Genomic DNA, 26,018 nt, shown 5'->3' on the forward strand with positions numbered 1-26,018 from the left:
AGACGCGTATTAAAAACGAAAGAAATCCTTGAGTCGTGCATGTATGAAAAAAAGTGTGAAAAATAATGCCAAGCTACGAAGTTCAAATTCTAGTATATCAATGTACTATAATTCTAATACTTCTTAAGTTAATTTTTTTTCCCCGTTCGATTGACACCTATATTCTGGTACTGATGAAGCATCAGCAGAAAAATGTTCACTCAAGATTTAAAAACGATTCTGCTCTGTTATTTCAACTAAATCTAGGATGGTCAGTGAATAAGGGTATAAAAGAGAATAAATGCATTAAGGAGCAACTTCATTTATCCTTTGTCTTTCTTGTACCTCACTCTCTGCAAGTTCTCTCAGAATTTCAGTCATCTGCTTCTCATTTTAGGGAGGTCTTTTTTTGGTTTTACTTAAGCTTTTTGAGGGGATTTTCACCCATATTTCTGCATTTCCATTTTTTACTAGTTTCATTTGGAAAAAACCAAACTGTGAAACAGAAACCTATAATTGACATGTAGTTTGTTTAACAAGATGTGTGAGAATAACAGAATGGATAACCTTTCCCCCCCCCATCTACTGTATAAATCATTTAACAGATGCAAAATTAAATACCCCTAACACTGCTTTTTAATGCAAAATACACAATGAACAAAAATAAAACTACTTAAACTGAGTAAATCCTTTAACCAGATGTAATATTGGATAAACAGAATGGGCCTCTGAACATTATTTATATGGACAAAATACAAACAGACCAAAAAAAAACCTTCTTGTGTAGAACATTTTTTATTACTTTGCCTAGTCAAAGTGTCACTATATCATGGAGCCCTGACTGAAACTAAACAAGTGTGGTTAATTTTCAGTTTTGTGACAAATGAAAAAGACAATTAAATATAACCTACTGAACATTACATTACACAGATGACAAAGCTAAACATATTCAGTGCTAGTAAAATTTACAGAATAAGTTTCTGGCAGGACATTCTGTGTAGTAAACATTTTAAATTAGCTGTGTTGGATTGCTAGTTTTATGCTGTATCAATGACACTCTGAATTCAGTCTAGTTATATTCCGGTCTCTGTTTTTTCAACACTTCACTTGTAGAGCCAGTGTAAAACAGGTTCTCCTGATTTGGATTAACAAGCTGATATTATGGATTATTACTGAGCAGCGAGGATAGGAAATTACCTTCATCTTGGTCCACAAACCCCAGAAGGATTGATTGGCTTAATGTTAGCATTTGGTCTTCCATTTAAATACAAATATAATCTGAATTCCAATATAAAAAATAAGGCATATTTCAGTAAAAAATGCTTCCCTTATGTAATTTTTTACTGTACAAAAAAAAAAAAAAAAAAAAATTCTGTAAATGTTCAGAATTTCACAATGAAGGCTGCAGAGTGAAGACGTGGCAGCTTTTTGCTTCTTAAGACATCACAGAAACATAAAAAACGGTTATTTAAAAAGTGTCTTTGTGCTTTCTTTTTTCTAGTTTAAATAGCCTTGACATCGATGAGACTACCATGCTGGGTCCCCTGACGCAGAGTCTTGATTCCCTGTAGCTTTCGGCCGTGAAGAGTGAAGCGAGACCAGGTGGCCAGCTGGATCAGGGCACAGGTGATAGGCACAAACACCAACATGTAGAAACAGCCCAGACGGAGAGGCGGAGTCCCTGAGTCGGATGCAGACACAGAATCCTTCATGGGTGTCCTCTGGAAAATATCATAACCTGGTGAGGAGAAACCCAGAGTGAGGAAAACAATTCCTTTGTTGTCAACAAAATGCACATTTCAATCTGAGAATGTTCAGAAATTCTGGAAAGATCTTTTAAAATACAAGAAAGAAAAACAAACAAAATGGATGCATTATAGTTTAACTGGAATCCTGGTTTAAGTAAGAAGTATTTAATGAAAATGTTTGTTTTACTTTAACAAAGCCGACTTGCTAAAGTTCTAAACATCTGTAAGTATGTGCTGAATAATATCAGAGAGTTAATGACATTCATCTTCTTTATTGCACCATTGCTACTTGTATTCAGGATTTTAGAAAGCAATTAAAAGATTACAGATCAATTTGACCTTACTAATTGCTAAAACAAGAATAAATGGTAAATATCTGGCCAGGATGTATAATTTTTTTTAATTTTATCCTCTGCAAATTTTATGACTTTATTTTTTTAAGTTGTTGAGTAAATATTCCACCTTGAACAAAGACTGGTTCAAATAAAAAATAAAATGTAATCAAATAAAAAGTCCCAAATGAATCTGGTTCTCCCCAAAGCTGCATGTAAAATGCTTTCGAGGAAGCGTGTGTACCCGTGTAAACGCAGAGCAGCCAGGTGCCGATGAGTGGGGCGAATGTCTGGCCCGGTTTGGTCAACAGGTTGACCATCCCAAAGAGGATAGCCGAGGCGGCCTGCTGACGTCTGTTCACCACATAGTCCTCATCGACCAGATCAGAAATGACCAGCTTCAGCAGCTTGCAGGTGCCCTCTGTGAACACCCGGTTACTGAAACGAAGAGGCGAACAGTTAGTAACCTGGCAGGAATCCTTTAGGTGCAAACACTACAAGTCAATCTTTCCTTGCGTGTGCAGCTTTAAAAGTATTAAAACCAAAAACAAGCAGGGCAAAGAAAAAGCAGAAACTGTCAACGATCAACTGTCGGCCATACCTAGCAATGAAGATGCACAGTAGATAAATGTGGTCAGCCCCTGCAAGCAGCATAACCACACTAAGTCCCAGTTTGAGCATAAACAGCCAGCGGATAACCTGGTAAACGCCGTAACGCTGGCACAGTGTCAGGAAATACAAGTTGTTGAGGTGGGGGGCAACGTAAGAGATCCCTGTGAGGGAGCAGAAGCAGAACTGCATCAAAGGAAAATACAAACTGTGCAAAGAAATGGAAAAATGATAATGTGCTTGGTTTCAACCGCAGCAAAGGTAAAAGCTAACAGCACCAACTAAAATAGGCATGCCGAGTGAGAAATAAAAATGCAACATTTTTAATAGGTTTTAATATGACAGACCAACACAAAGTGGCTCATAATCAAAAGAGGGAAAGATTTTCCTCTGAAATTTACAAATAAAAATCAAGAGTGTGCATTTATATTGAGCAGCACCTGGGCAAATACTTTGAACCATCCACTGCTGCAGCTGGAAGTACTTTGAGGCATGTCTCCACCAGCTTTTCTTTTTTTTGCAAAATACCTGACCTTAGTTTGATTTAACTCAGATGATTTTAGGTTTGGTCTTTCACTGAAGATTCTAGCACACACATATAGGCCTGTCACGATAACAAATTTTGCTAGACGATAAATTGTCCCAGAAATTATTGCGATAAATGATTGTATTGTTTTTTTAAAAAAAAACAATTTTCAAGTAATATAATAGTAATAATGGCAAGAACAATAACACATTCTGAATGATCAATAAACTTTAAATTCTAATAAACATTTAAACTCAGGACCTTGAAGACATTTTAAATATCCAAAATAAATAAAGAAAACAACAAAATCAACAAATAAAATGAATTATGAAGTCTCTGTAAACACAAATTGTCTTTCAAAAAAGGGCTAATTGAAACCAAAGCATCAGACTGAAAGCTTTTATCATTCAGTTTTTGGTAAAAAGAGAGAGAAAAGAGAAAAACGATAAATCAAGCAAATGAAAATGATTGAGTTTCTTTTAATTTATCATGTGATTAATTGACTTATTGTTTATTGTGACAGGCCTCCACACATATGCTTTATATCTAAACTAGCTCTGGCAGTATGTTTAGGGTGGCTGTCCTGCTGGAAGATGAACCTCCATCCTAGTCTGAAATCTTCAGTCTTAAACAAGTTTTCTTAAATAACTGCTCTTAACTGTATTTATCTATATTTGGCCATCTTCCCATTAAATGTGACCATTTTCCCATCAGCAGTGATTTCAGACCTCAAATAATGCAAAGAAAATAAGTTCATATTCATTTAGAAACAACAATGCTAATGTTTTAACTCAGGAAGAGTTCAGAAACCAATATTTGATGGAATAACTATGAGGTTTTCAATGGGGTTCAGTGCAGTGGTTTCTTAATATTTTTCCAGAGCTGTATAGATGAAAAAGTTTTAAAAACAGAATTTTCCTTCTTCTTCACATTTATAAACCACTTTGTGTTGATTAACACATAAAACCCACCAATGCATTTTATGGTTGTTGCATGTAAAAAAAAAAAAAAAAAATAGTTCAGGGGGTGTCCAATACATTTGCAAGACACAGGACGAAATAACAAAAATAGACATGATGAGTCCATTAATTTTTTGTCATGTCCTTAAGAGAATTCATGTTTACTGTTTTCTGATTTTTTTTAATGCTCTTGGTGTGGAAGATTTTTCTGTGAAATCCTACCGAGCAGGATTGAACCTGTAGAGGCAGAAATGTTATCAGACAAGAGATGTTCCAGGAAAAGAGGAAAGAAGTTGTTGTTGAAGTGGCAGTGAAACACCTGCAGAAAAAACACAGACAAAAAGATCAAATATATATGATTTGAAAGTAAACATTATTTTCCATTTATACTGTAGAACTGAAAATATGTAGAAACATTTAACATGATTTTGAACAAAGTCCTTACAATAATTTGTGTTTCAATAAAAAAAATTAAAATCAGTATTTTTTCCCCTACTGCAGAATTTTATTTATTATGCTGATAGATTAAATAGTCCAAAAAAATATTTACATCTTCATACAAAACTAATGTTATACATATATATCATTTTGATAATTTTACCTTTATTATCATCTTACCTGGATAAGATTCATGGACACAAACCACATGAAGTTTCTGTGCTTGGAGAGCTGCTTCAGATACTGGCCAATAGTGATAGGTTTCTCTATTTGAGTAAAACCAACACTCAGCCTAGATCCAGACACATGAACACATATTATTGTAAAAGACAAACCAAAACAAAAATATTGTTCAAAACTTAAGACACTTTAAATGTCGTACTCCTTCAGTGTTGACGCCTCATCTAGCTTTGAGCGGATTTCCTTGTTGAAACGCTGCTGCAGCAGCCGAGACACGACGAAAAAGCCCAAAATGGAAAAAGCCGCCAGAGTCAAGCAGAACAGACGGAAGGAGTAGAAGTCCTCCTTGTCCCAGACAGAGTAGGAGAGGAAAACAGAGACGGAGCCCAACGCGCTGAACACGGAGCAGTGGAAGTTGAGGCGCGTGCGGTCGGCGGCGGACACGGCGAGGTCGGCCAGCAGGGCGCTGTGGTGGAGGTCCACCATGGTGAGGAAGCCGTCGTACAGACACAGGCACAGCAGGAACTGCAGGCCTGGCCTGGCCCACGCCACCCAGAAGGCCAGGAAGGACAGGGCGAAGAGAGGGCCATTTGTAGAAAGGGCCTTCAGGCGCTTCAGCACCACCTCTGGCGATGTGATCTGAGAGCCTGACCTGGGTGGAAAACACACAGTGTGTGAGAAATCTGCAGAAACAAGGGCTGTGATCTATTCTCGCTCTCCTTCCTACAAAAACATTTAAGATTTGAATAAGATAAAGTCTGTCACCAACAGCACACATAACATATTTATAAAAGCTAGAATAAATACGGAACATCCTGGAGAATGTACACGCTCTTGTTTAAACTTTTTTTTTCCACCACTCACTGAATAAACATAACTGGTTTGCAGTATGACAGAAATACAAACACAGGTGACAGACTGTTTGACGTGATCAACTGGTTTCCCTGTCACCGTGGGCAGCGGATTAGAGCGGACAAGGCTACATATCTGACAGTCAGATGTTGGCTTCGGCTGCGTGGGAAGTGGTGACATTTTTGGGTAAACTGGAAATTCAGGAAAACCAGGAAATATAGGAAGAAGATGACTTGCTACATTTTGTGATCATTTTACACAAAGTCAAGTTCAGATCTAAGTATTTTTCAAAGAAAATGTGATAATTTTCCTGGGGTTTCCAACTGTTTTGTTGTCAAACTTATAGAATGAAAACTAATGTTTAAGCTAGTTAATCGCCAGCAATGCAGGCAAGACAGCAGAAAAATGCTAATTCTGCTTTATTTATTTACTTTTGTTCATGTAAATTATTTTATTTTATTTTACTTTTTAGGGTGATGCTCTTTTTCTTTCCACATTTGTCAAAACAAAATAAATCTAGTTTATGGGTGTTCTTTAAAGTAACTTTATGGTTTTGTGAAGCTATCATTAAATGTGTAACCTCACTTTTGATACATAAACTCCAGGGTAGCTGACTGCTAATCAGTCTGTTCCAAATATCTCAGGATCTTTCACAGATTTGCAACAATGTTTCCTAAACTTTTACCAGCAGTTCTGTTCTCAGTAGACTAACATAAGACAGAAAAAAAAACATTGTGAAAATGTTTAACTCAGAACTCCTCAAGAAGCAACGTTTTAGCTTTATCTGGTGCAAATTCTGAAAAAAAAAAAAAATCAAAACCTCACATCAAGCACATTTTGCTATCAGATTATTATTCCGTTAATCCAAAAACAATCAACAGATTGGCGCTACACGTAATTGATGTCAAGTCTAGCAGAAAAAGACTAAACTTTTCATATGTTGATTTTAGAAGTAGTTTGCAAATATATTATTTGCTACAAATTATCAACATTGTTGCACTTTAGGCATAAAAGAAATCCTTGTTTAAAAAGGGAATTGAGTTATTCTTTTATTTTCCTCTTAATGTACTTCAAATATTGTATAAAAATGCGTACGGGAGTAAATAAAAAATCTGTGCCAATTATTTTATCTGATTAATCATCAGAATAACTGATAGAATAATCTATTAGTAATGCTTAAACTTTGCTTTAAATGAAAAATCACAAAGAGACACACACACAATTATGTCAGATTTCTTTTTCGCTGTGATCTGTTGAGTCACAAGAAGATAGGAAGGTAAATATTCTGCAGGGGAAGAATGTTTAAAAAGAGACGCAGAGGCTTACTGAGGAGAGCTGAGGAAGGCGCGGTCACTCAGCCAGCCGAAGAGAGGGTCATTCAGACTGTTCCAGAGAAGGAATACAGTCTGTGGAGCAGAATAGCAAGAGGATAATAAGACATAAAGTAAATGGACATCAGATCAAAACAACCTCATATAGAAAACCTTTTAAGCAATTTGTATAATAAACTGAACTTTACTACATAAGTCAATAAGAAGAATAAATCTAGTGGAATCCGTGCGCTTGACTTTGAATCTTTCTGCATAATTGCATTTAATGAACTTTTCTTTTGTAAAGTTCTTTGTGGCAACATTTGCTATGTGCTGGTGCTACTTAAAAAAAAAACCTGAATTAAACAATTTCCTGTCAACTTCACTTTCAATCACAAACAGACTCTGGTTTGTCCATTTACTCACCTCTCCCACCCAGAAGGAGATTTTATCGATCTTGTAGATGGACACAAACGTCTCCACGTAATAAAGCAGGAACACATTGTGGAGAATGGACGTAAAAAGGGCCAGTGAGCCATAGAGCACTGCAGTGGAGAAGACACTCTGCCAGAAGCCCCAGACGCTCCTGCCCATCCTTTTCTCTCAGGTCCTTTCTCTGAGGTAAGCTGTGATCATCATTGCCTGGACGACCCACGTTCACAGAAACATATCCTGACAAAAACAAACAAACAAACAAAAAAAAAACAAAAACAAGAACAAATCCAGTGTGAAGGGAATACACTTAAGATTTTTTTTTATTGTTGCAGTTCTGTAATTAGCAGGAGAAACAATGAAATCTCTAAATAGCTTTTTTAAAATAATGCATTAATTAAACAAACAAAAAAAAAATCCCACCATTTTTGGTCTGTAAACACACTATCAGGAGCATATTCATGTGAAGTGAAAAATGATTTTATTAATGATTTCAAAAGTAGAAAATAAAGTGATATCTATTCATTCCCCTTTTTAATCTCATACCACTACATACAACCCCTCCAAAAACAAAAAGTAAAGCCCCTCAGAGCAGCTACATATAAAATTATAAAATGAACAATAATATTACTGGCTCTGTCTTCCCAAAAAGCTCAGACTACAGGAACGCTGTTGGCAAAGCAACAGGACTGCAAGTACTCATTAAAGTTTGTTTAGCAGTGAACAACTTTTCCTTTCTCACCAGGCAGATCCACGTCCCACTGTGTTTCACTTGAGTTCATTTTTGAACCACAGGCTCTATAAAAAGCTGCCGTCTTCCCGGTGAAGAAATAAAAGTGAAGTCATATGACTGTTGTCAGACAAGGAAGGCCTCGTATTTAACACTGAACTATGAACGTTTAACACAATAAAAAAGTAACAGCTACTGCAACAGTTAAGGGCTACATCTCAACTTTTGTCACCGCTTTCTTTCACTGAAAGCAAGAGAAACCTTATTCCAAATTATGAATGCAAGTTCTGTCCAGCTGTGTTTATTTCTGAACCTTTTTCACTTCCCCTTTGCCAACTCAAGGTGCTCTCTCACTCTTAGAGAAAAAATTCACATAAATACCAGCAGGTTTACTTCTAACCCCGCATTTAAGCGCAAACACGTCTGCATCTGAAAACCTCTCGTCAAATCTCGAGCACAAAACCCCTTCGACGGTTGAAAGCAACCGTGTTTCAATGTGCGATGTGGCTTATTCTGTCTAGGTAAGCAACAGAATGGTGTTGAAGCACAGCCCTGAAACGTTAGATTCAGATCACAGTGAGGCGATAACACACTTTGCAAGGGGAACGAAGAAACTCCCCCTATCGTGATACAACCTAGCCCTATCAGATCTCGGCTAGGTCGTATCACGTCTAAAACATGGCTGCATCGTATCAAATCGGTCTGCAGAAAAACCACAAAACAAGACAACATCTACAAACATCCCACTGAAGTGCAACACAGTAGGAGATGTTTTAACCTGCGTGCAGGTCTCTTTATTTTGACGGCAAAGATACACCTGCTGCTCACTCTGAACGCCAAGAAGCAGGAGCTGATGAGACCTGATCTCTGAACTACAGGTTCTCCACATTTTCAAACATCAGACTTTTTCAAGTTACAACTTACAGCCAATATCTGAACTCAGGCTTTAAATATTTGCTTCTTTTTTTTAAAAATCCCAGACTGTAAGGAGGGACAGAAGGATTTACTGACGGTTTGATGAATATATTGGATGGACAAATTGTTGGATGGGAAATATGTCAACCCAGTGGGAGAACTGATATTCACATTCCTCCTTCACAAGCGGTTACTTATGTTGCATAACACCCTCAGCCAATCTGCCTGATTTTTGTGCCTCCTATAATGTCATCACTCCAAATAAGCACAAAGCTAAATTAGCCGGGGTATTTTTTGTGGGATTTTTAAAAACGGTGTGCATTTCAAATCCCACAGTAAAAAAAAATCTTTTTTTTTGTTTTAGTTAAGGAACATCTGGTAGTAAAGAGAAAATCTGATTGCATCTTAAACTGCATTCTTCAACTAAACAAGAAGAATTTAATTTGTAACGTTGTGAGAAAAAAAAAAATCCAGAAGTAATGTTGCACTTTGCAAACCGTTCCAAACTCATATTTTCTGCTTTTAGAAAGCTCTGAAGTTTTATAAATACAAATTGTAAAAATAACATTGAGCTGTATGTAACTGCCTAAAGAACATTTGGGTCTGAATCCTGATTTCTCAAACCATGAAAAAAAAGAAGCAATTCTGAAACTGGCTTCAAATTTTTGCTTTTACTTTACTGCTTGTTTGGCATCTGAACTAAATTATACCAGCTCCATTAAAAAAAATCTATAACTCTTGGACTGCTAAGTAAAGACTGGGCTGTCTGGCAGTAACCGCAGATCTTTAATAGAACATTAATATCATTTGTCCTCCCACTGTGGGAAACAGTAACAATGCAAATTGAAGCATGAATATTCAAACTGAGGTAAAATATAAAAACAGAACAATAAAAATGAGACCGTCAGTAAATTAAAATTTACAACATAAAAATAATACTGTTGAAAAATGTGAATTACATACAAGTAAAATGTATGTAATTAATAATAAAGTAGAAGTACTTTATTCATCCCAGCAGGGAAATTACTTCGCAGTTACAGCATAGAGACAAGACACAATAACAACTACCCCTGAGTAGTAGTTGTAGATAAAATAAAAAATAAGAATAAAATATAAAATGATATGAAAGCAAAGCAAACCTTTCAAGACTGCACATGTCAGTACGTGGTACTTTAAAGTTGGTTATAAAAAGCGACACGTTCTGATGTATAATTTTCTTATTTTTGTGCTAGATTAGGGAGATATTATTTAACGCCATATCTCTGCTACATTAACACACTTGATTTTCTTTGTAACATTTCGACAATTGCCTTTGCTAGATTATTAGGCAAGGAACCACAATTTAAGGAAACAAAGCATTATAGGTAGCCTAAAATAACGCTTACATTGAAAGAGGAAACCAGATTCACTTATAACACTTTTGTTCTCGAAAAGCTACACATTACACAGTAACAAGCTGTCTGGCTCACTAACTAACTCCACTGTTCTTCTCACACTAAACTGATTAATACTGAAACCACCACATTACTTCAAAAGTTAGTAACAGCTGACTCGTTCCGTAAGGCTATCGATAATCAGTTTGTTGGCCGTCCTGCTAATCGATAGCACTAGCTAGTTGTATTAGTAGCTGCTAGCATTAGCTACCTAGTTAACATCACCCAGGCAGCTTATCTGCAAGTAAACTCAACCACCGCCTCCAACAGTGCTAAAAATGAGGAAAATACGTGTTGCGTACCGACTAAAGAAGCTGTCAGGTATCCAGACCGAACACACTGAGTTCGTATCGACACCGGGGGAAGCAGAACCAGACAGTCCACGTCACTGACTACTCACTCAGATGGGTGGGTTACTCACGCCAGTGACGACTGTAGTGGATTACTGAAGGGGTTTCCTAAGTGACGAACAGGAGGGATCCGCAGCGCCCCCATCTGGCAAGCACTAATTATAACAATAGATAAAAACTGTATTGTGTGTAATACGTCAAAGATCCTCAAGATGGTGCTGTTTCACAAGCCTTGTCTTTATTTGCAGGCACAACTCGATAAAAAAAACAAAAAAACCCAACCACAAACCCCCGACAAACAATAAAGTTAGTACTGTACTGTATTCGGTATTCATCTCCAAACACATGTATATAGAGAGCCGAGTAAAATATTTCAAGTGGATTTTTTTCTGATAAATTTGATGATTACCACCTACAGTTAATGATAATAAAAAAAATCAAAATAAGAAAATAAGGATTTAACGTTAAACTAGTAAACAGGGGTTTTTAATCAACCAGTTGAGAAGCAAGTTCATGCACTGCTCAGGGTATGCACTCAGTACTTAATAATTACATCAGTGAAGAGGAGCCTGTGGTTCTGTTGAGGTGTTCATTAAGCCCAGGTTGTCTTCTTTAAGCCTGTCTGAATTATTGGCTCTGGTGTCTCTGATTTTCTTCTTGATAACACTCCATAAATTATCTGTGAGGTTCAGACCAGGTTGTAAATATTTCTGCACATTATGACTTTGGGAAAAAATATCTAATTAACTACTACTTTTTAAGGCACACAGAAGAATGGTTGAATTTTACAAGAATAAGCTTGAGACAACGAACAGAAAGTTTCCCAAAAGTTGTAATTTTGAGTGAGAAAGGACTACTTCTTAGCAACCCCAACCTCAAATCCAATGACTTAGCCAAATAAAACAAAAGCAAAACAAAAAAAACTATTAAACTATTTATCTATGCATTTGATGATTTGTATGTAATTCAGTCCTTTACAGTTGTGCTTTGAGTGAACATGTTGCTGCAGTGTTTGATTGTACAACAACAACAAAAATGCATTGTACATAGGCTGGTTGCTCAATAATTGTTAGATCCATTTTTTAAAAGTCGGAACATGGTTTAGTTGGGTCAATGTTATTCAGTCCAAAGCATCCTCTTAAATGGATTTTATTTAAGGTATCAGTGTAACAGGGGCTAAATACAAATGCACTTTCCTTTATTTTCTTTTTATTTTAATTCTTATGATCACTCTCCTTCCATGTCATCTTATACACTCCTTTATGTTTGCGTATCGCATAAAATCCCAGTAAAATATAGTGATGTTTCTTAATGTGGCATAAACGTGAAAAAAGTTCAGAATGTAAGAAATAGGTGAGTGTTGGCGAAGGGACTGGAAGCCTAACTATATGCTATTTAGATTGAGCAAACATTTGACTGTTTTGACTGTGAAAGCGTGTAAAACTTCAGCACAGAAATCCAGTCTCATCAGAACATGTGAAATAAATTTCTTATTCTCCTCAGCAAGCAAGAGGCACCAACTCCCCATGGACTGCACATGCATTCAAGCTATATAAGGGGCAAGTTATATAACTGATAAGATTTTTATTATTATTATTCTGCTGTTGGTACGCCCTCATTTTAATACACGCCCTGGGCAACTGCCAGTGTAGCCCATATCAGAACCCGACACTGATAGCAAGTGAATAGAGCTGTTTGTGTGAGTTTCAGACGGCGTGTGGGGGTGAGAGAGTGTGTGTTAAAGAGAGAGAGGGGGAGAGAGAGAGAGAGCATGTGGTAATATTTGAGCAGTTGATGACTGCAGCAGCAGCAGCAGCAGTTCGATGTTTCACCGCAAAGAGGACAAATCAGGATTCTGTTTGTTTGAGACCGAAACAAGGACCAAAGGCAGGTGAGTGCATCCTAACTGCGTCCTTGTGTCCGACAGCAGCGTCTCATTGAGCTCCATGCGGTAGTTTCCTGACATCTCTGTTATACAGGCTCGCTCAGGTGAAGGTGAATGAACTGTGCGCGGTGCCCCGTCTCTCCTCTCTTGGTGCCGCAGTTCAGATCGGACAGGAGCGGAGTGGCTCCAAAATAGGATGTAGCGGTTATCTAGGAGCAGATTTGTTAGAACGAGGCGATTGGACGGTCCAAACAAACAAAAACTACTAACAAGTTCAGTCAAAGGTGGCGCAAAACACCCCCGTACAGGTAAATTAATATTTACAACTGCTTCTACTCTGGTGCAGCCTACACGTTCAGCTGGAGAAACGTGCCAACCGTCTATTTAAATTAAATAGCAAACATGTAATATAAATTTATTAAGTAGCTATAGAATGTGTTAATAATTTGGTGTTGTTATTGGAGACAAAGAAGAATGACTTTAAAATAAGTTGGATCTTATATAAAAAAATCTACTTTATTTGTTATTTGATCCATTTATATAATAAAAACGACGAATCGGGATTTCATCTCTTTGAATACTGTAACAGTACAGTATTTCAAAGTATTTGAAATTTTGAAATACTGTTATATATATATATATATATATATATATATATATATATATATATATATATATATATATATAGTATTTCTTTGGTAAATTTATGCAGAAAACAGCAGATATACGTTGAACAACAGCCATTTTAATCTGCATAAAGCAACCTCTTGCAATAGTTTAAAAATGCCCTTAAGTTACAACTATAAAGGTCTGTACCTATTATGTGTGAATGACCAAAATATAGACTAACGCATAAGTGTGAAGTGGGATACAGTCTCTAGCTATTTTTATGGCTAATAAAATTCTTAAGCATGACATATTTTATTCAACCTCTTTTGCTCTAAAACCCTCAAAATAAAGTGAAAATAAAGCAAATCACCTTGCACACTCCATTCCAGTCAGGAAACATGGTGGTGGCAGCATCATGATGTGGTGATATTTTTCTTTAGCATGGAAGTTTGTCAGAGCTCATGAGGAAATTGATGGGGTTGATTTTAGGTAAGCCCTTGAAAGAAATTTAGTAGGAGCTACTAGAGGGTTAAAACTGAGGGACAGTTCCACCTTCCAGAAGGACAATGACCCTAAACATAGCAAGTAGGAGCCAAAGCTACAGTAGAGTGGTTTAGATCAAAACGAATTTGTGTTAGGAAGGCTCAGTCAAAGTTCAGACCTACAGCCAACTGGAAATCTTTGGGAATACTTTAGAACTGATGTAACCATAAGCACTTTATCAGATTTGATGAAACTTGAGTCATGTTGCAAAGAAGAACATGTACAAATCTCAACCCATAGATATATACCCAAGAAGACCTGCGGCTGAAAATGCAGCAAACGGTGGTTAATTAATGCTAACTCAAGGGGGCCCTGATTAAAATGCACACATCAAAGTTCAGATGTATTTTACTAAAATACTTTGAAAATTGTTCATCATTCCACTCCACTTTACAGTTATGTTGTAATTGATGTTGCTCAATCACATGAAATCCCAATGCAGAAGTATGTGGCTGTAACATGACAAAATGAAAGCAGTACTTCAGTAAGTCAGCTTACAGAAGTATTGCTTACTTCAGTAAGCAATTTTTCTGCTTACTAAAGTAAGCAGAAGTACTAAATAACAATGATACATAGTAATCTAAAGGGATTTGAATAACTAAATTTGAAAATTTGAATAACTTTATTCAAATAAAATTTATTTTATCACAAAGAGAGAAGTGTGTGCAATGGGAGTAGGCTATATACGTTTTATTTTTTTCTGAAATTGCAGGATGGGTTTTTCAACTTAGTATAATTTGCAAATAAGTAGAAGATGAAAGCAAATCATACGGAATCGACTCTACTCTTAACAGGAGGATGTCTAAACTTTTCAACTTTTGTAAATTTAAAATCCTTCCATATAAGAGGTTGATTTGTGCTGATTCATGTCGAAACATTTGGTTAGAGTTACTGTAAGCTCTAAAAAGTGTCACATATTCATACTAATAATAGATTTTTAACAATAACCAACCAAAAATATTGATTACAATATTGTTGACGCAAGAGGAAAAAGGTCATTCATCTTTACTGCTGAGAAAGATTTGTCATCAGATATAAATGATCGGTTAAAACTCGGGATTCATGAGGAACTGGATTTTTCAATTTAACAAACACACTAAAACAGCCTGAGCTTCATTAACACTTTAGCAGTGCCATGGACTTACAGTATATGCTGCATTTATGCAGTAGTTCAAGCAAAATGATCCTATGTATTGAGTGCCTGGACATACTTTTCAGTTGGCTCACATGATTTTAATTGATCCTATGCATATACTGTGAACATGTTGTAATTTTCTGAGAAACTGCACCTTTTTAATATAACTCCTAAAATAGCTTTTTGATAATGTTATTAGTTACTGAGTTGTGCAAAGCAAACTGTTTATGTTTATAACTTTAATACAGTGCTGGTGGCCCACAGAGTGAACCCACTTTTTCTGCTGTCATAGTGGAAGTAATCGCATTTGTGGGATTTACCACACTGCACGCTACATAGCTGAATAAAAGCACAAAAGTCTGCAGGTGAGCTTTTCATTTGTGCAAGATAAGCTCCCTTGTTTTGTTGATCTCCAATGGGAATGTCATGTGTTCTGAAGAACATCTTGCTGTGGCTTTTGAAGTGAGGTTTCACCAAAGCATTGTCAACTCCTCATGCTCTGAAGACAATTTATTTTAGAGCATTTGCTGGAAATAAGACAGAAGGGACCAACTATCACTGAAATTAGGTCAAAGAGTCCCTGTAGATCTGTTCAGCGCTGCAAATTAGCAAACAGGAAGAAACTGTGTAGAATGCATTCGAGCCATCCTGCGCTGCTTTTGTTTGATTACTCTTGCCTGCCGCCATACGCGTCACATTGTTTGCGTGGTTTCCATAAAGGCAGATGTGTTTACATTTTACCTTGTGGCTTTATCATGCAACACACTGCTGTCAGGCGCTTTGCCAACAGAACACACAATGCAGAAGTGTTGAGAAATTGGTGTATTTTGTTGTGTGCTGGAGCAGCTGATGGGAAAAACCACAGGAAAACAGCTTACTATCAGTGTTTAGTTACCACAGGTTTTCCTGACTCTGGTTCAACGTTTGGCCTTGTCATCAAATCAAAGTCACATTGGTTTCATTTTGCATGCAATGTCAAAGGAATGCAACTCTGACTTTTACATATCAAAGTGTGTTTACAGGTCTTGAAGAGCTGTAATGCACATGTGTGAAAAGGTTTTTGGCGATACAAGGAAGTGTATGAAGGAGATAAAAGACAAAAATATTCCCAGTTGAATTTGAAGTAGCCATTTTAAGATGCAAAGAAATCTAGAGTGTGTATAATTAGATAACATGAGCTCGTGCAGATAGATGTCCGAAATGTCAGATCTAGCAGCTTCCAGATGGAAATATGAAAATAAAGAAAAATCTTCAGCAAATGTCTTTTCCTGGTTGTTATGAAATCTTCACCCAACATTGAACCAAAGTTCATTTGATGGATGTGGCATAGATGTTTTACTAGGATTGTTTTTCTCTCCAACAAAGGGTTCAACAAACTTTGCATTAAGATTGAGCAAATGTCTCCCAAACGTTCCCTCATTCCTTTCATATCGCACAGCAATTTCCCATTTACCCAGAGTCCTCTACTAGGAAAAATATCCTGCTAAAATCTTTCCGTCTTCCGTCTTCAGTGTAGTAATGTAGTAAAGTAACATTTTCCTGCTTGAATTCTCACACAAATCCCGTATCTGCATGATGAACTGATAGCTAAATATTTTAATTCAGTCTCTTTCTCGATATGTACAGTGTGTAAAATAAAACTATTCTGAGTTTGAGAAAATCTTCCCTTCGGTGTTGTTGTGTCTTGTGAAGGTTCTCTGAAATTTACATTGTACAAGTTGTAAATAATGTATAGGGAATCTTCATAGAACACTTCTTGCTAATTACCAGACGTTTGCACCGAATGAATTAATTTTTTGGGGACCTTTAGGGAACATTTTGGTACAAAAGCTACTAGCTGTGAAGACTTTGAGACCTTTTCTCTTAATATTTCCTACACTTTGCATTGCCAATTTAAAATACTTTAGAGCAGAATGTTCCCTAAAGTTTCTTTAAAAGTCAGACAATCTGTAACTTTAAGAAGACATTTAGGTAACATTCCCTGAAGCTTACAAAATATGTACTCTGCTGTGGTACTTTTAGGGAATGTTCGATAACGTTTGCACAGTTCAGTTAAAAATAACCCTCAAGAAATCTTTAGGAAATGATCTCTGACTGTTTTCTAGAAGTTAGAAATTCTGTATCCTTCAGAAATATTCAGGTTCTACAGTGTGCAACATTTAGGTACTCTTCCCAGAAAGTGGCACTGTCAGTGTTTAAATTAACCATTGGCAACCCTGTTGGAAGCATCTCCCTGATGCTGTATGCACTTAGCAGAGTTCATACAATTTGGAGATTGAGGAACAAGGTGTAATGAAGTTACTCTGGAGACATGTCATGACTTAAACTCTTTGCATAGACACATTTTCCTTGAATTTGTCACAGCTCACTGAGTTTAGTTAAATCCTTGGCGCATTGATCCTTTTCATCAGAACCCGTCACTTTCTCATCTGTCGACTGTCCTTGCCCCTGTTAGTCTCAGAGCTTAGCACCCAGGCTGCTAACAGAAAGGTCACCAGCCTCATTGTACCCCACGCTGTGTGCGATTAGCAACATGGCAGAGGCCATGATAGACTGATCTGGGCAGTCGCCAGTGTCACTCCTGGGCAGAACAAGATTCACATGGTTGACCCTTTGATCAGAAGCAGAGAACATCCAGCCAGGCAGTGATTTTGCTGATGGCTCGTGGCCTAATCTTCAGATTAACCGTCATGCTGCTCCACCGCAAACACAGCTAATTAAAAGAGGAAGTTTTGTTTTGCAGCATTTGCAGCATCACATTTCCAGGAGAGCATTATTTAATTATCGACTAGTTTTGAATAATAACAGCACTGTTGGATAATTGGCTGTACTCAGGGTGATGATGCATCTCGGCAAGGAATTGGCAGTTCGTGCTGTCACTAAGGAAAGAATGTTAATGCATAATATTTTTTCATTAGATTTAATTCTACAGGTTGGAAATCCTGTCGATTATTTCATGGTGACTTTACCACACAGCAACACAATAAGCAAGATATATAATTTCAGGTGTATTTTCAGCTTCTTCCAGCTTGATTTTATGGCAGTCAGCACTGTGAGCAAGTGTTCAGTCATTTCAGTTTTTTCTTCTTCTTTTGTTTCAATGAGTCAGGCTTTTCTGTGACCTTTTCAAATCTTGATCAGTTTTTTTTTTTTTTTTGCAGTGCTTGAAAGTTGTTCTGAACTTTTTCTTGCTTTTTCATCAACCTTTTTCAGTCCAGCATCTGATAATTTTCAGATGAATGTTAAATTTTTTGTTTGTGAAGCAACTTGACAGTAAAATATGAATTATTTTGTGCACAGAACACTTTTTGGTGTGTCCATTGGGATGTTGCTATAGTCAGAAAGAGAAAATTTAGGCATTTTTTAAAATGTTAATTTAAGAAAAATACCAAAGACAGCACAGTTTGACAAAAAATATATTTTAGCACCAACAAGGTGATTCTCACAGACTATTAGCTTAGGACTCACCACAGTAGGGATGATGTATATCTCAGCTCATGTATTTTTACCTGTTTCTCACATACTTGACTTTCCCCAATTTGCCTAAATAAACTGCACTCTTATTAATATTTATGTTTGTAAGTGACAAGTTTGAAAATTATATTAGCCTAACCATAAGTTTACAGTAATCCATATCAGAGATTTCACATTCTCATTACTGATGAAACAAAGATGAAAAAAGTGATAATTAAATGTAGTCCAAATTATACAAATGTTTTTTGATAAGTGATAAAGGAGAGACATCCCTAATAAAATTAAATATCCTGACAGAAATTCTGCTTTTCAAAGCTCATTGAAGTCGTTTGCTGTATAATTTACCCTAATAAAAAATAGTTGATATGACTCATTAAAAGTCTCAAACTAATTAAACACTAATAATGATGAATGTGTACCTTTCTTACTGCTACTGTACATAAATTAATAACATTTAAAACTTGTAAATCTCTAGACACTGTGACACTTCCTTTTTATCACCCACTTGTTTATTGTCCTATTTTTTAAGTATATATGACACAACATGTTTTCATGGTCAGGTAGAAGTACTGGCCTGAAAGTGAATGAAACACTTGGAAAAACCTTGAGAAGATCACAGGAAAGTCTTTGCTGCTTAGGAACAGCATGCAAAGAAATGAAAGATGGTTTAAAGTGTTGATTCTGTATTATGTAAAGTATTCATACACATTGCCAGTGTTGATTAAAACTTACCGTACTTTTTTTTACTGAGAAAGTTGACAAAAACAAGACAGGGCAACATTTAAAAATAAGTGTGAGCTCTTTAAGATTCATTTTTATAGGTTTTATATGTATCATTTTAACTTTAACTGTATGCACTCTTAAATGCACTACAATATTTAAAATTCCACATTTTAATTAAATAATGATGCTTGGAAAAAAAAACCAAAAGCATATTTAGGGGTTATTAGTGAATACATCTCAGCATTTTCCCTCAGATGGTAAACTCTTTGCTCAGCAAATGATAATTTATTTCCTAAATGCTCTGTAATAAAACTAATTAACGATGCTACATGAATTCACAATTTAAATATTCATATTCATCTTTTCTATCCCTGCACAGACGGACTGACTGGAGGATAATGAAAGTGTGTGTCTGAGGCTGGAATAAGAAGATACACACTTTGCAGACACTTGCATTTTTTTGGATCCAACAAATTGAGCGCTGCATTGGACCCGGGTCAGTGTGTTAAACATGGGGGACCAGAAATCAATTCAGCCCTTCCTGCTCCTGCTGCTGATGCTCCTCAACAGGCTGTCTCAGCTGTGGGCATTTCCCTTCAGCCCATCGCTGGACCTGGACGTCACTCCCAGGACGACTATTTTCCACAAAGGTGGGAGTCAAATGTTGGTTTCTGTCTTATTTTTTAGAGAGGCGTATAGGGTTGAATTCGGTTTATAGAGTGACCATTAAAAATACTCATATTTTGTCAATTAAACCCCCAAAATGTAATGTTTTTTCTTTGTATTTTATGTGATAGACAAACAGACAAAGCAGTGCGTAAGTCTGAACCTTCTTGCTTTTGTACAAGCAAGCATACTGCTTGATGTACATTAGCATTAGCCCTCTTTCATTTGGAAACTCTAAATAAAAGATAGTGCAATAAGTTGCCCTCAGAAGTCACCTAATAAGTGAAAAGAAAGCTGTGGAAAATGCTCAGCAAGGTTAGGCTATAAAATAATATCTGAACATCTTGCAGAGCTCTGTTCAATCCGTCATCTGAAAATAGAAAGAGTATATAGCACCACTGCAAGACTTGGCTCTCAGACTGAACTGACAGGCTGGGCAAGGAGTGAATTAATCAGAGTAGCCACCAAGATTTCCAGATTGTGGCAGAAATCCACAGCTCAGGTAAGACAAGTCTGCCCTCCACAATTCTAGTCTTTAAGAGAGGAGAGAATGTAAGAACTCTGCTTGTATATGAAAACAGTGCTGTGGTCTGATGAGAAAAATTTGAACCTTTTGGCAGCATCATGCAGAAACATGGAAACTGGTCAAAGTTTATGGGAATACAGATGGAGCTAAATAAAGTGAAAATCATGGAAGGAAAACCTACTGGAGCCAGAAAAAGACTTGAGACTAGGACAGAGGTTTAACATCCAGAAGCACTCAGTGTGGTGTCCAGTTAAAGTCCAGACTTGAATCTAGCAGAAAAACTGTGGGAAGACTTGAAAATCAGTGTTAACATATGCTCTCTGTCAAATTTGACTAGCTTGAGTCATATTGCATAAAACAATGGGCAACAATCTCAGCCCCAGATGAGCAAAGCTGATAGATACATATCCAGAAGACTTAATTGGTGGTTCTATAATGAATTGTCTCATGGGATTCTGAATACAAATCCATACAAAACAATGTATAATCTTCTTTCCATTTGATAATTATGCCCTGCTTTGTGCTGGTCTGTCACTTTCAATCCCAATCAATTACTCTGGAGTATATGAGACCAAGTGTGCAAACGCTTGAAAAACAAATTATGTTGTAATTAGTTTAGAGTTCCTATAAAATGACAATATTATGTATGGCATTTGGATCTAAATTACTGTCTTAGGAATGGTTCCCATAAATAGACACAAATTATTCAGCAAAGTGCATTTTTCATCCCCACAACCACAGATTTAAAAGCCCAACTTGGAGTTTGGACATTTTTTCTCTGACTTAACTTTGTCCCAAGAAATACAACACCTGGCTAGTGACTAGTTTTTATGAACACTGCTTGTTGATATAAATAAACCACAGACATATTGTGGTATCACAACACAAATGCACACAGCAACTAAATAACAACCTGACTGTCCTTATTTGTTGCTGCTGCTGCTGCTGCCTCCTCCCTTCCGTGTTAAAGTGGCACAGTTTTTAAAGTTGGCCCTGAAGACGGTTCCTTCATGCTCAGAGTTATTAATCGCCTCTCTCAAGCCCTGTCCTAGATCACACGGCTCAGCAAACACTTCTAATGAAACAATAGACAGGAGGCCTCCATAAAAGAAGACCTGAGCTCCATGGACCTGATTAGAGTTTGTGCAGAAAATGCTGCTGAATAAGGGGATCTTGGTTGATGAGTTGGTATTTATAAAGACCATCAGCATCTCTAGTTCAACCCCTCTTACTGCCCACCCCCTCATCCTCTGCTTTAGTGTTTCCGGCTTCCTATCACTGTGGAAGAGGCCACTATTGCTGCTGCTGAAAGGTGGGAACTTCAGCGCACTTAAACTGAAGTACCACTCCACCTTTCCTCAGTCTTATCTGCAGGTCTCTGACGTGTTTTTAGAAGTACTACTGAGTTTCGCTTTTTTTTTTTCTTGTCACATTTTAGTGTTTCATACCATCAAACAAGTTTGAAAATCACACATATATAAAGTGAGTAAATACAAAATGTTGTTTTCAAACTGTGATTTAAGGGGAAAGATTTGTCCAAACCAACCTGGTCTGCTGTAAAAAAAAACAAAAAACAAAAACCCAAACCTCTGCACACCTAATAACTGGTTCTACCACTATATTTTGTAACAACTGCCATCAAGGATTTGCAATAACTTGCAATAAGTATTTTCAAAATATTATAGAAGACTTTTAGCCCTCTTTATTCCCACAATTTTTTTTCCAAGGATGAATGACCTGTTTGGGAATATCCCAGACCCTTTCCATTGGACTTTGTCAGTGTGATGTCCTTGTTATGAAATGCTGTGGTAATTTTATGCCAGATATAATAGGAACCTTCTAAAACATTCCACTTTTGCCTCATCAGTCTACATAATCATGAACACTGACATTAAGTGAGGCATGTGGTGCCTGCAGTGCATTTGATGTTCTTGGGGGTTCTTTTGTGACCTCCTCCATGAATTTTTGCTGAGCTTTTAGAGCAATTTTGGTAGGCTACACACTCCTAGGAAGGATCATTGTTCCACGCCTTCTCTTTTTGTGTATAATGGCACTTAGGGAGCTTCATTTGAAACGGTTTTGCAGAATTTGGAGCATGATGTTTGCTTTTTCAGATTATTATTTTTTTAAGTCTACTAGTCTGGCAGAAATCAGATCTCTGTGGCTTGAAATTCATAATTTAACAAGGTGTGAATACTTTTGTAATCATCATGCTGATGATTTTGAGCCAGGACAAAAATACAGTGGAAATGCGATTCCTTTCCACAACAAACGTTTTCAGCTGCTGAAGCTTTTAGCAGTTAATTAACATGCACCTGGTCATTCTGATTGATAATTCAAATACAATGCGATTCGCAACCAAAACATGTGAAGTCACAAGGCTTGCCAAAACACATAGGAAGTGACTCCACATTTACAATTTATTGTTGTGAAATTGTTTTTCAAAACTCTATGTTGCAATGAAGCCCTATAGAATTGTTGAATTATGAAACAAATTAAAATTTCATGGACTTGGAGAACTTCATCAAATTAGACTCCCTGAGTCTCTCTGAGAACGTTTGTTCCTTCATCCAAGATAAAAAAAAAAAAGGCTGTTGCTTCATTCTATCCCCTCCAAACTATCATGTCTTCACTTTCATATTTCTGCTCCTTCTTTGGATTATGGACCATACTCGCTCTATTTTTTGTGGGCTCTTTTCTGTTCTGCAGCTCAAGCCTGTCAGTCATTACAAATCTTATTTTTCTCTTGGCGCTTATAAAAAAATTGCCCTTGACCCACTTTTTCATCGTTAGGGAAGGCGCGCAGTAGTGCAGGCTGGGCATATGTGTCAGCATGTCTGTCATCCTTGTCAGTGTATGCCATCTGAGGGTCTGTGTTGTTTCTGTGATGCTCCCGGGAAAAACATTTTGTAAAGTCCGACTATGTGCGTCTACTGTGTGTGCGTCTCCTGAGACATATGACATTATGGGTGATGAGAGACAACTTTTCTATATGCGATATGTGGGCATCAATATGGATGGGAAAATCTGTGGAAGGGCATTTGCTATAATTTTGAGCTTCTATGAGGGGCTACTCATTAATTTACAGTGTGCTTTACTGGTGGCCTGGATCAGTGGGAGGACAAAAACTTGCTGTATCAGTGGAAGCTCAGATATATATGTATTATATGTATTGCAACATCTCAGAAGATGACTTTATGGGACATAGAACTCTGAGAAATGAATGCATTAGCAAACCCATGTAAGTGAGAAAACAGATCATATAATATTTCTGTGCAGAAAGCAGCATTAAAAGTGAAATTAAATATATTTTTAAACAGTTACTCCAAACTCAAATGAGTTTGGAGTAACCGAAACTCCAAACTCTGCAGAGTCACTGATGACTCTGCAGTTTTAGGCAGACTTTATTGTGTTGGTTTCCTACTGGCATTTTCTCTTTGTCCGGTTCTCTCTCATTGAATTCAAAAACACTTTTGAACTAAAGACAAATATTCAGTAATTTAAAAATAAATAAAAGAAAAGTGTCTGTCCAACTGATAAAAAGTCCCTCTGGATAAGAAAGTGATTTAATTGCAATTAAACAACAAATATTAACTGTTTCTTGCCCAATAAGCAAAATACATCAATAAATAAGTCTTTGCTAGCTGAGTAAAATTAGGGTTTTGTATGTTTCATGTCGCTTATTCAAAAGGATAAGATCTGGACTTTGATTTGCCACAAGACTTTGTATTTCATAGTCTACAACTAGTCTGGTGGATTTACTGGACTCAAAATTTCCTCAGAAACAGTCAGGAGTGCAACAAACTCAATATTTGAGGTTTCACAGGGAAATCTGCTTGAACATGCTGTGTAACAGTGTTTTAATCATGTTCAATTGATGTGATGCTTTTATGTTTTTCCATTTTAAATGGGAGTATGTGAGAATAATGCATCTTCTGTTGAGAATATGTTTTTTTTCTTTAACTTCTATTGTTTATGTATATCAGTTATCAAAATTGATATGAAATATCTGTATGTCCAAATTAAATGGACAGAATTGCAGTGTTTTTAACTCTAGTGCTCCTAGCTTACCTGTTTGCATAGGCACTCAAGGGGTGTAGCTAAATGTTGTCGCTTTCCTTCTCTATTGTTGTTCTGTAGCATGCTGAAGAGGTCCTAACTTCCCATATGGTTTACTCATATTATTATTGTGGTGTGTTCACAGCTCCAGCATGATTATTGTGGTAGCAGATCGCTGATGATGAACACATTTAATATTCACAGAAGTGCAGTGTTAGCTGCACCCACTGCTATTGAAATACTAATGATATTTTACTCCCATCAGCATTTTTGTCAAGTTTGCTCTACCTTTCGTTTTCCCCATTGAGCTCTTCTGTCTGTTAAGCTTTTATGCTTTGGTGTTTTACCTCCACTGAGAGATCTATCGTGTTTTGATTTCCTGCTAGCACTGATCTTTGATTTTAGCTGGAACTTATTGATGATTCAGTGATAGCGTGGTTGGAAGCCCTGAAACAACACCAAAACTATCCGTGTCTTGTACAAATGGGTTATGTTTGACTTTTGGTATTTGAGATGAAAGACTTGGCTGTCTTTCATCTCATTCTGCAGTCTCCCAGGCTGAAGAAGTACTGGAAAAGACTTGGCTCTCACACAAGCGCTAAAAATAAAGATTTTGTGTTTCTTTCATTTTTAACTGGGTTGTAAACTCTGACATGACACAGAATAATATCTACCTGACAGCGGTTTTCATTTCATATTTGTTATAAATAATATTCCCTAGACTAGAATAATTTTACTTTATGAGAACAGGCTGTCTGGAGAGCTAAACAACAAATAGATTTATCCGTCCATATGTAAGTTTGAGTTGTTTTTAACAAATAGAAAACTGAATAGCAGCATATACACGTATGCCTACCAGATTTGCTTTTTTAGACCTAATGTTTTTCTTTGTCAAATAAGGATGCACTCCATCAAGATCAAGTTAATTAGGGAGCATTTGCCAATGGCAAATTTCAAGTATTTCCACAGATTTTCTATAGGATTTAGATGTGAACTTTAAGTAGGTTTTTGTCCTCCTCAGTTTGAAGTCTTTTACAGCTTTTAACAGATTTTCTTTGCATTTAGCTCCATCAACTCTGAAGAAACGCTTCACATAGCATGATGTCACAGCAGGGATGAAGGGCTTGAGGTGATATATATTGTTTTCCGTGTAGGCCAAAATGTTTGGTTTTAGTCCGACATTGTACAGCTAAGTTTAAGCTAGACTTTTCACCTTTCTTCTTGCCCCTCCTGAATAAAGCAATGAATTGTGAAGGACATAACTTACACCTGAGTGGTCGATCTCTGCAGTTCCTCCAGTGTTACCATGGACATCTTGGCTGCTTTTCAGATTATTTATCTCCTGATTTATGCTTTTTAAGCTATATACACAGAGTTTAACAAGAATAAACACAATATACTTGTGTTAAGTAATCAAATTGGAACTCACTCCATGTTATAAAGGATACATTTCAATTTTAAACTTGGAGCAAATTCAAAAATAATCTTCTCTGTCATCCTAAAGGACTTGTGCTTTTCTTAGAGAGTTGTGTATATTTCTTTACATAACACAACCCAAAGTTATGTCCACCAACTCTTGAGCTTGGTTAAGAAATAAGAAGATCC

At 36.7% G+C, this 26,018-nt stretch overlaps 2 protein-coding genes across 2 annotated transcripts in view; one reads left to right on the top strand and one right to left on the bottom strand.

Moving 5' to 3' along the window:
- Nucleotides 1-755: 755 nt before the first annotated feature.
- Nucleotides 756-10,894, bottom strand: mfsd13a (major facilitator superfamily domain containing 13A). The gene is made up of 9 exons (XM_028030079.1): nucleotides 10,746-10,894; nucleotides 7,360-7,605; nucleotides 6,950-7,029; nucleotides 4,974-5,423; nucleotides 4,772-4,883; nucleotides 4,376-4,472; nucleotides 2,661-2,832; nucleotides 2,304-2,497; nucleotides 756-1,717 (listed from the first exon to the last, which is right to left on the bottom strand). The coding sequence occupies exons 2-9, from the start codon at nucleotides 7,525-7,527 to the stop codon at nucleotides 1,482-1,484; spliced, it is 1,509 nt and encodes a 502-aa protein (XP_027885880.1). The 5' UTR covers nucleotides 7,528-7,605; nucleotides 10,746-10,894; the 3' UTR covers nucleotides 756-1,481.
- A 1,637-nt stretch (nucleotides 10,895-12,531) lies between these two features.
- sema4gb (sema domain, immunoglobulin domain (Ig), transmembrane domain (TM) and short cytoplasmic domain, (semaphorin) 4Gb) overlaps nucleotides 12,532-26,018 on the top strand; it is a 39,867-nt gene continuing 26,380 nt past the window's right edge. Inside the window, exons 1-2 of the mRNA XM_028029826.1 lie at nucleotides 12,532-12,684; nucleotides 19,542-19,812. Of these exons, the coding sequence (XP_027885627.1) occupies nucleotides 19,674-19,812 (139 nt within the window). The 5' untranslated portion in view covers nucleotides 12,532-12,684; nucleotides 19,542-19,673. The remainder of the gene's footprint in view (nucleotides 12,685-19,541; nucleotides 19,813-26,018) is intronic.

The sequence above is a fragment of the Xiphophorus couchianus genome, chromosome 10 (genome assembly GCF_001444195.1).
Source record: "Xiphophorus couchianus chromosome 10, X_couchianus-1.0, whole genome shotgun sequence".
Taxonomy (NCBI): Eukaryota; Metazoa; Chordata; class Actinopteri; order Cyprinodontiformes; family Poeciliidae; genus Xiphophorus; species Xiphophorus couchianus.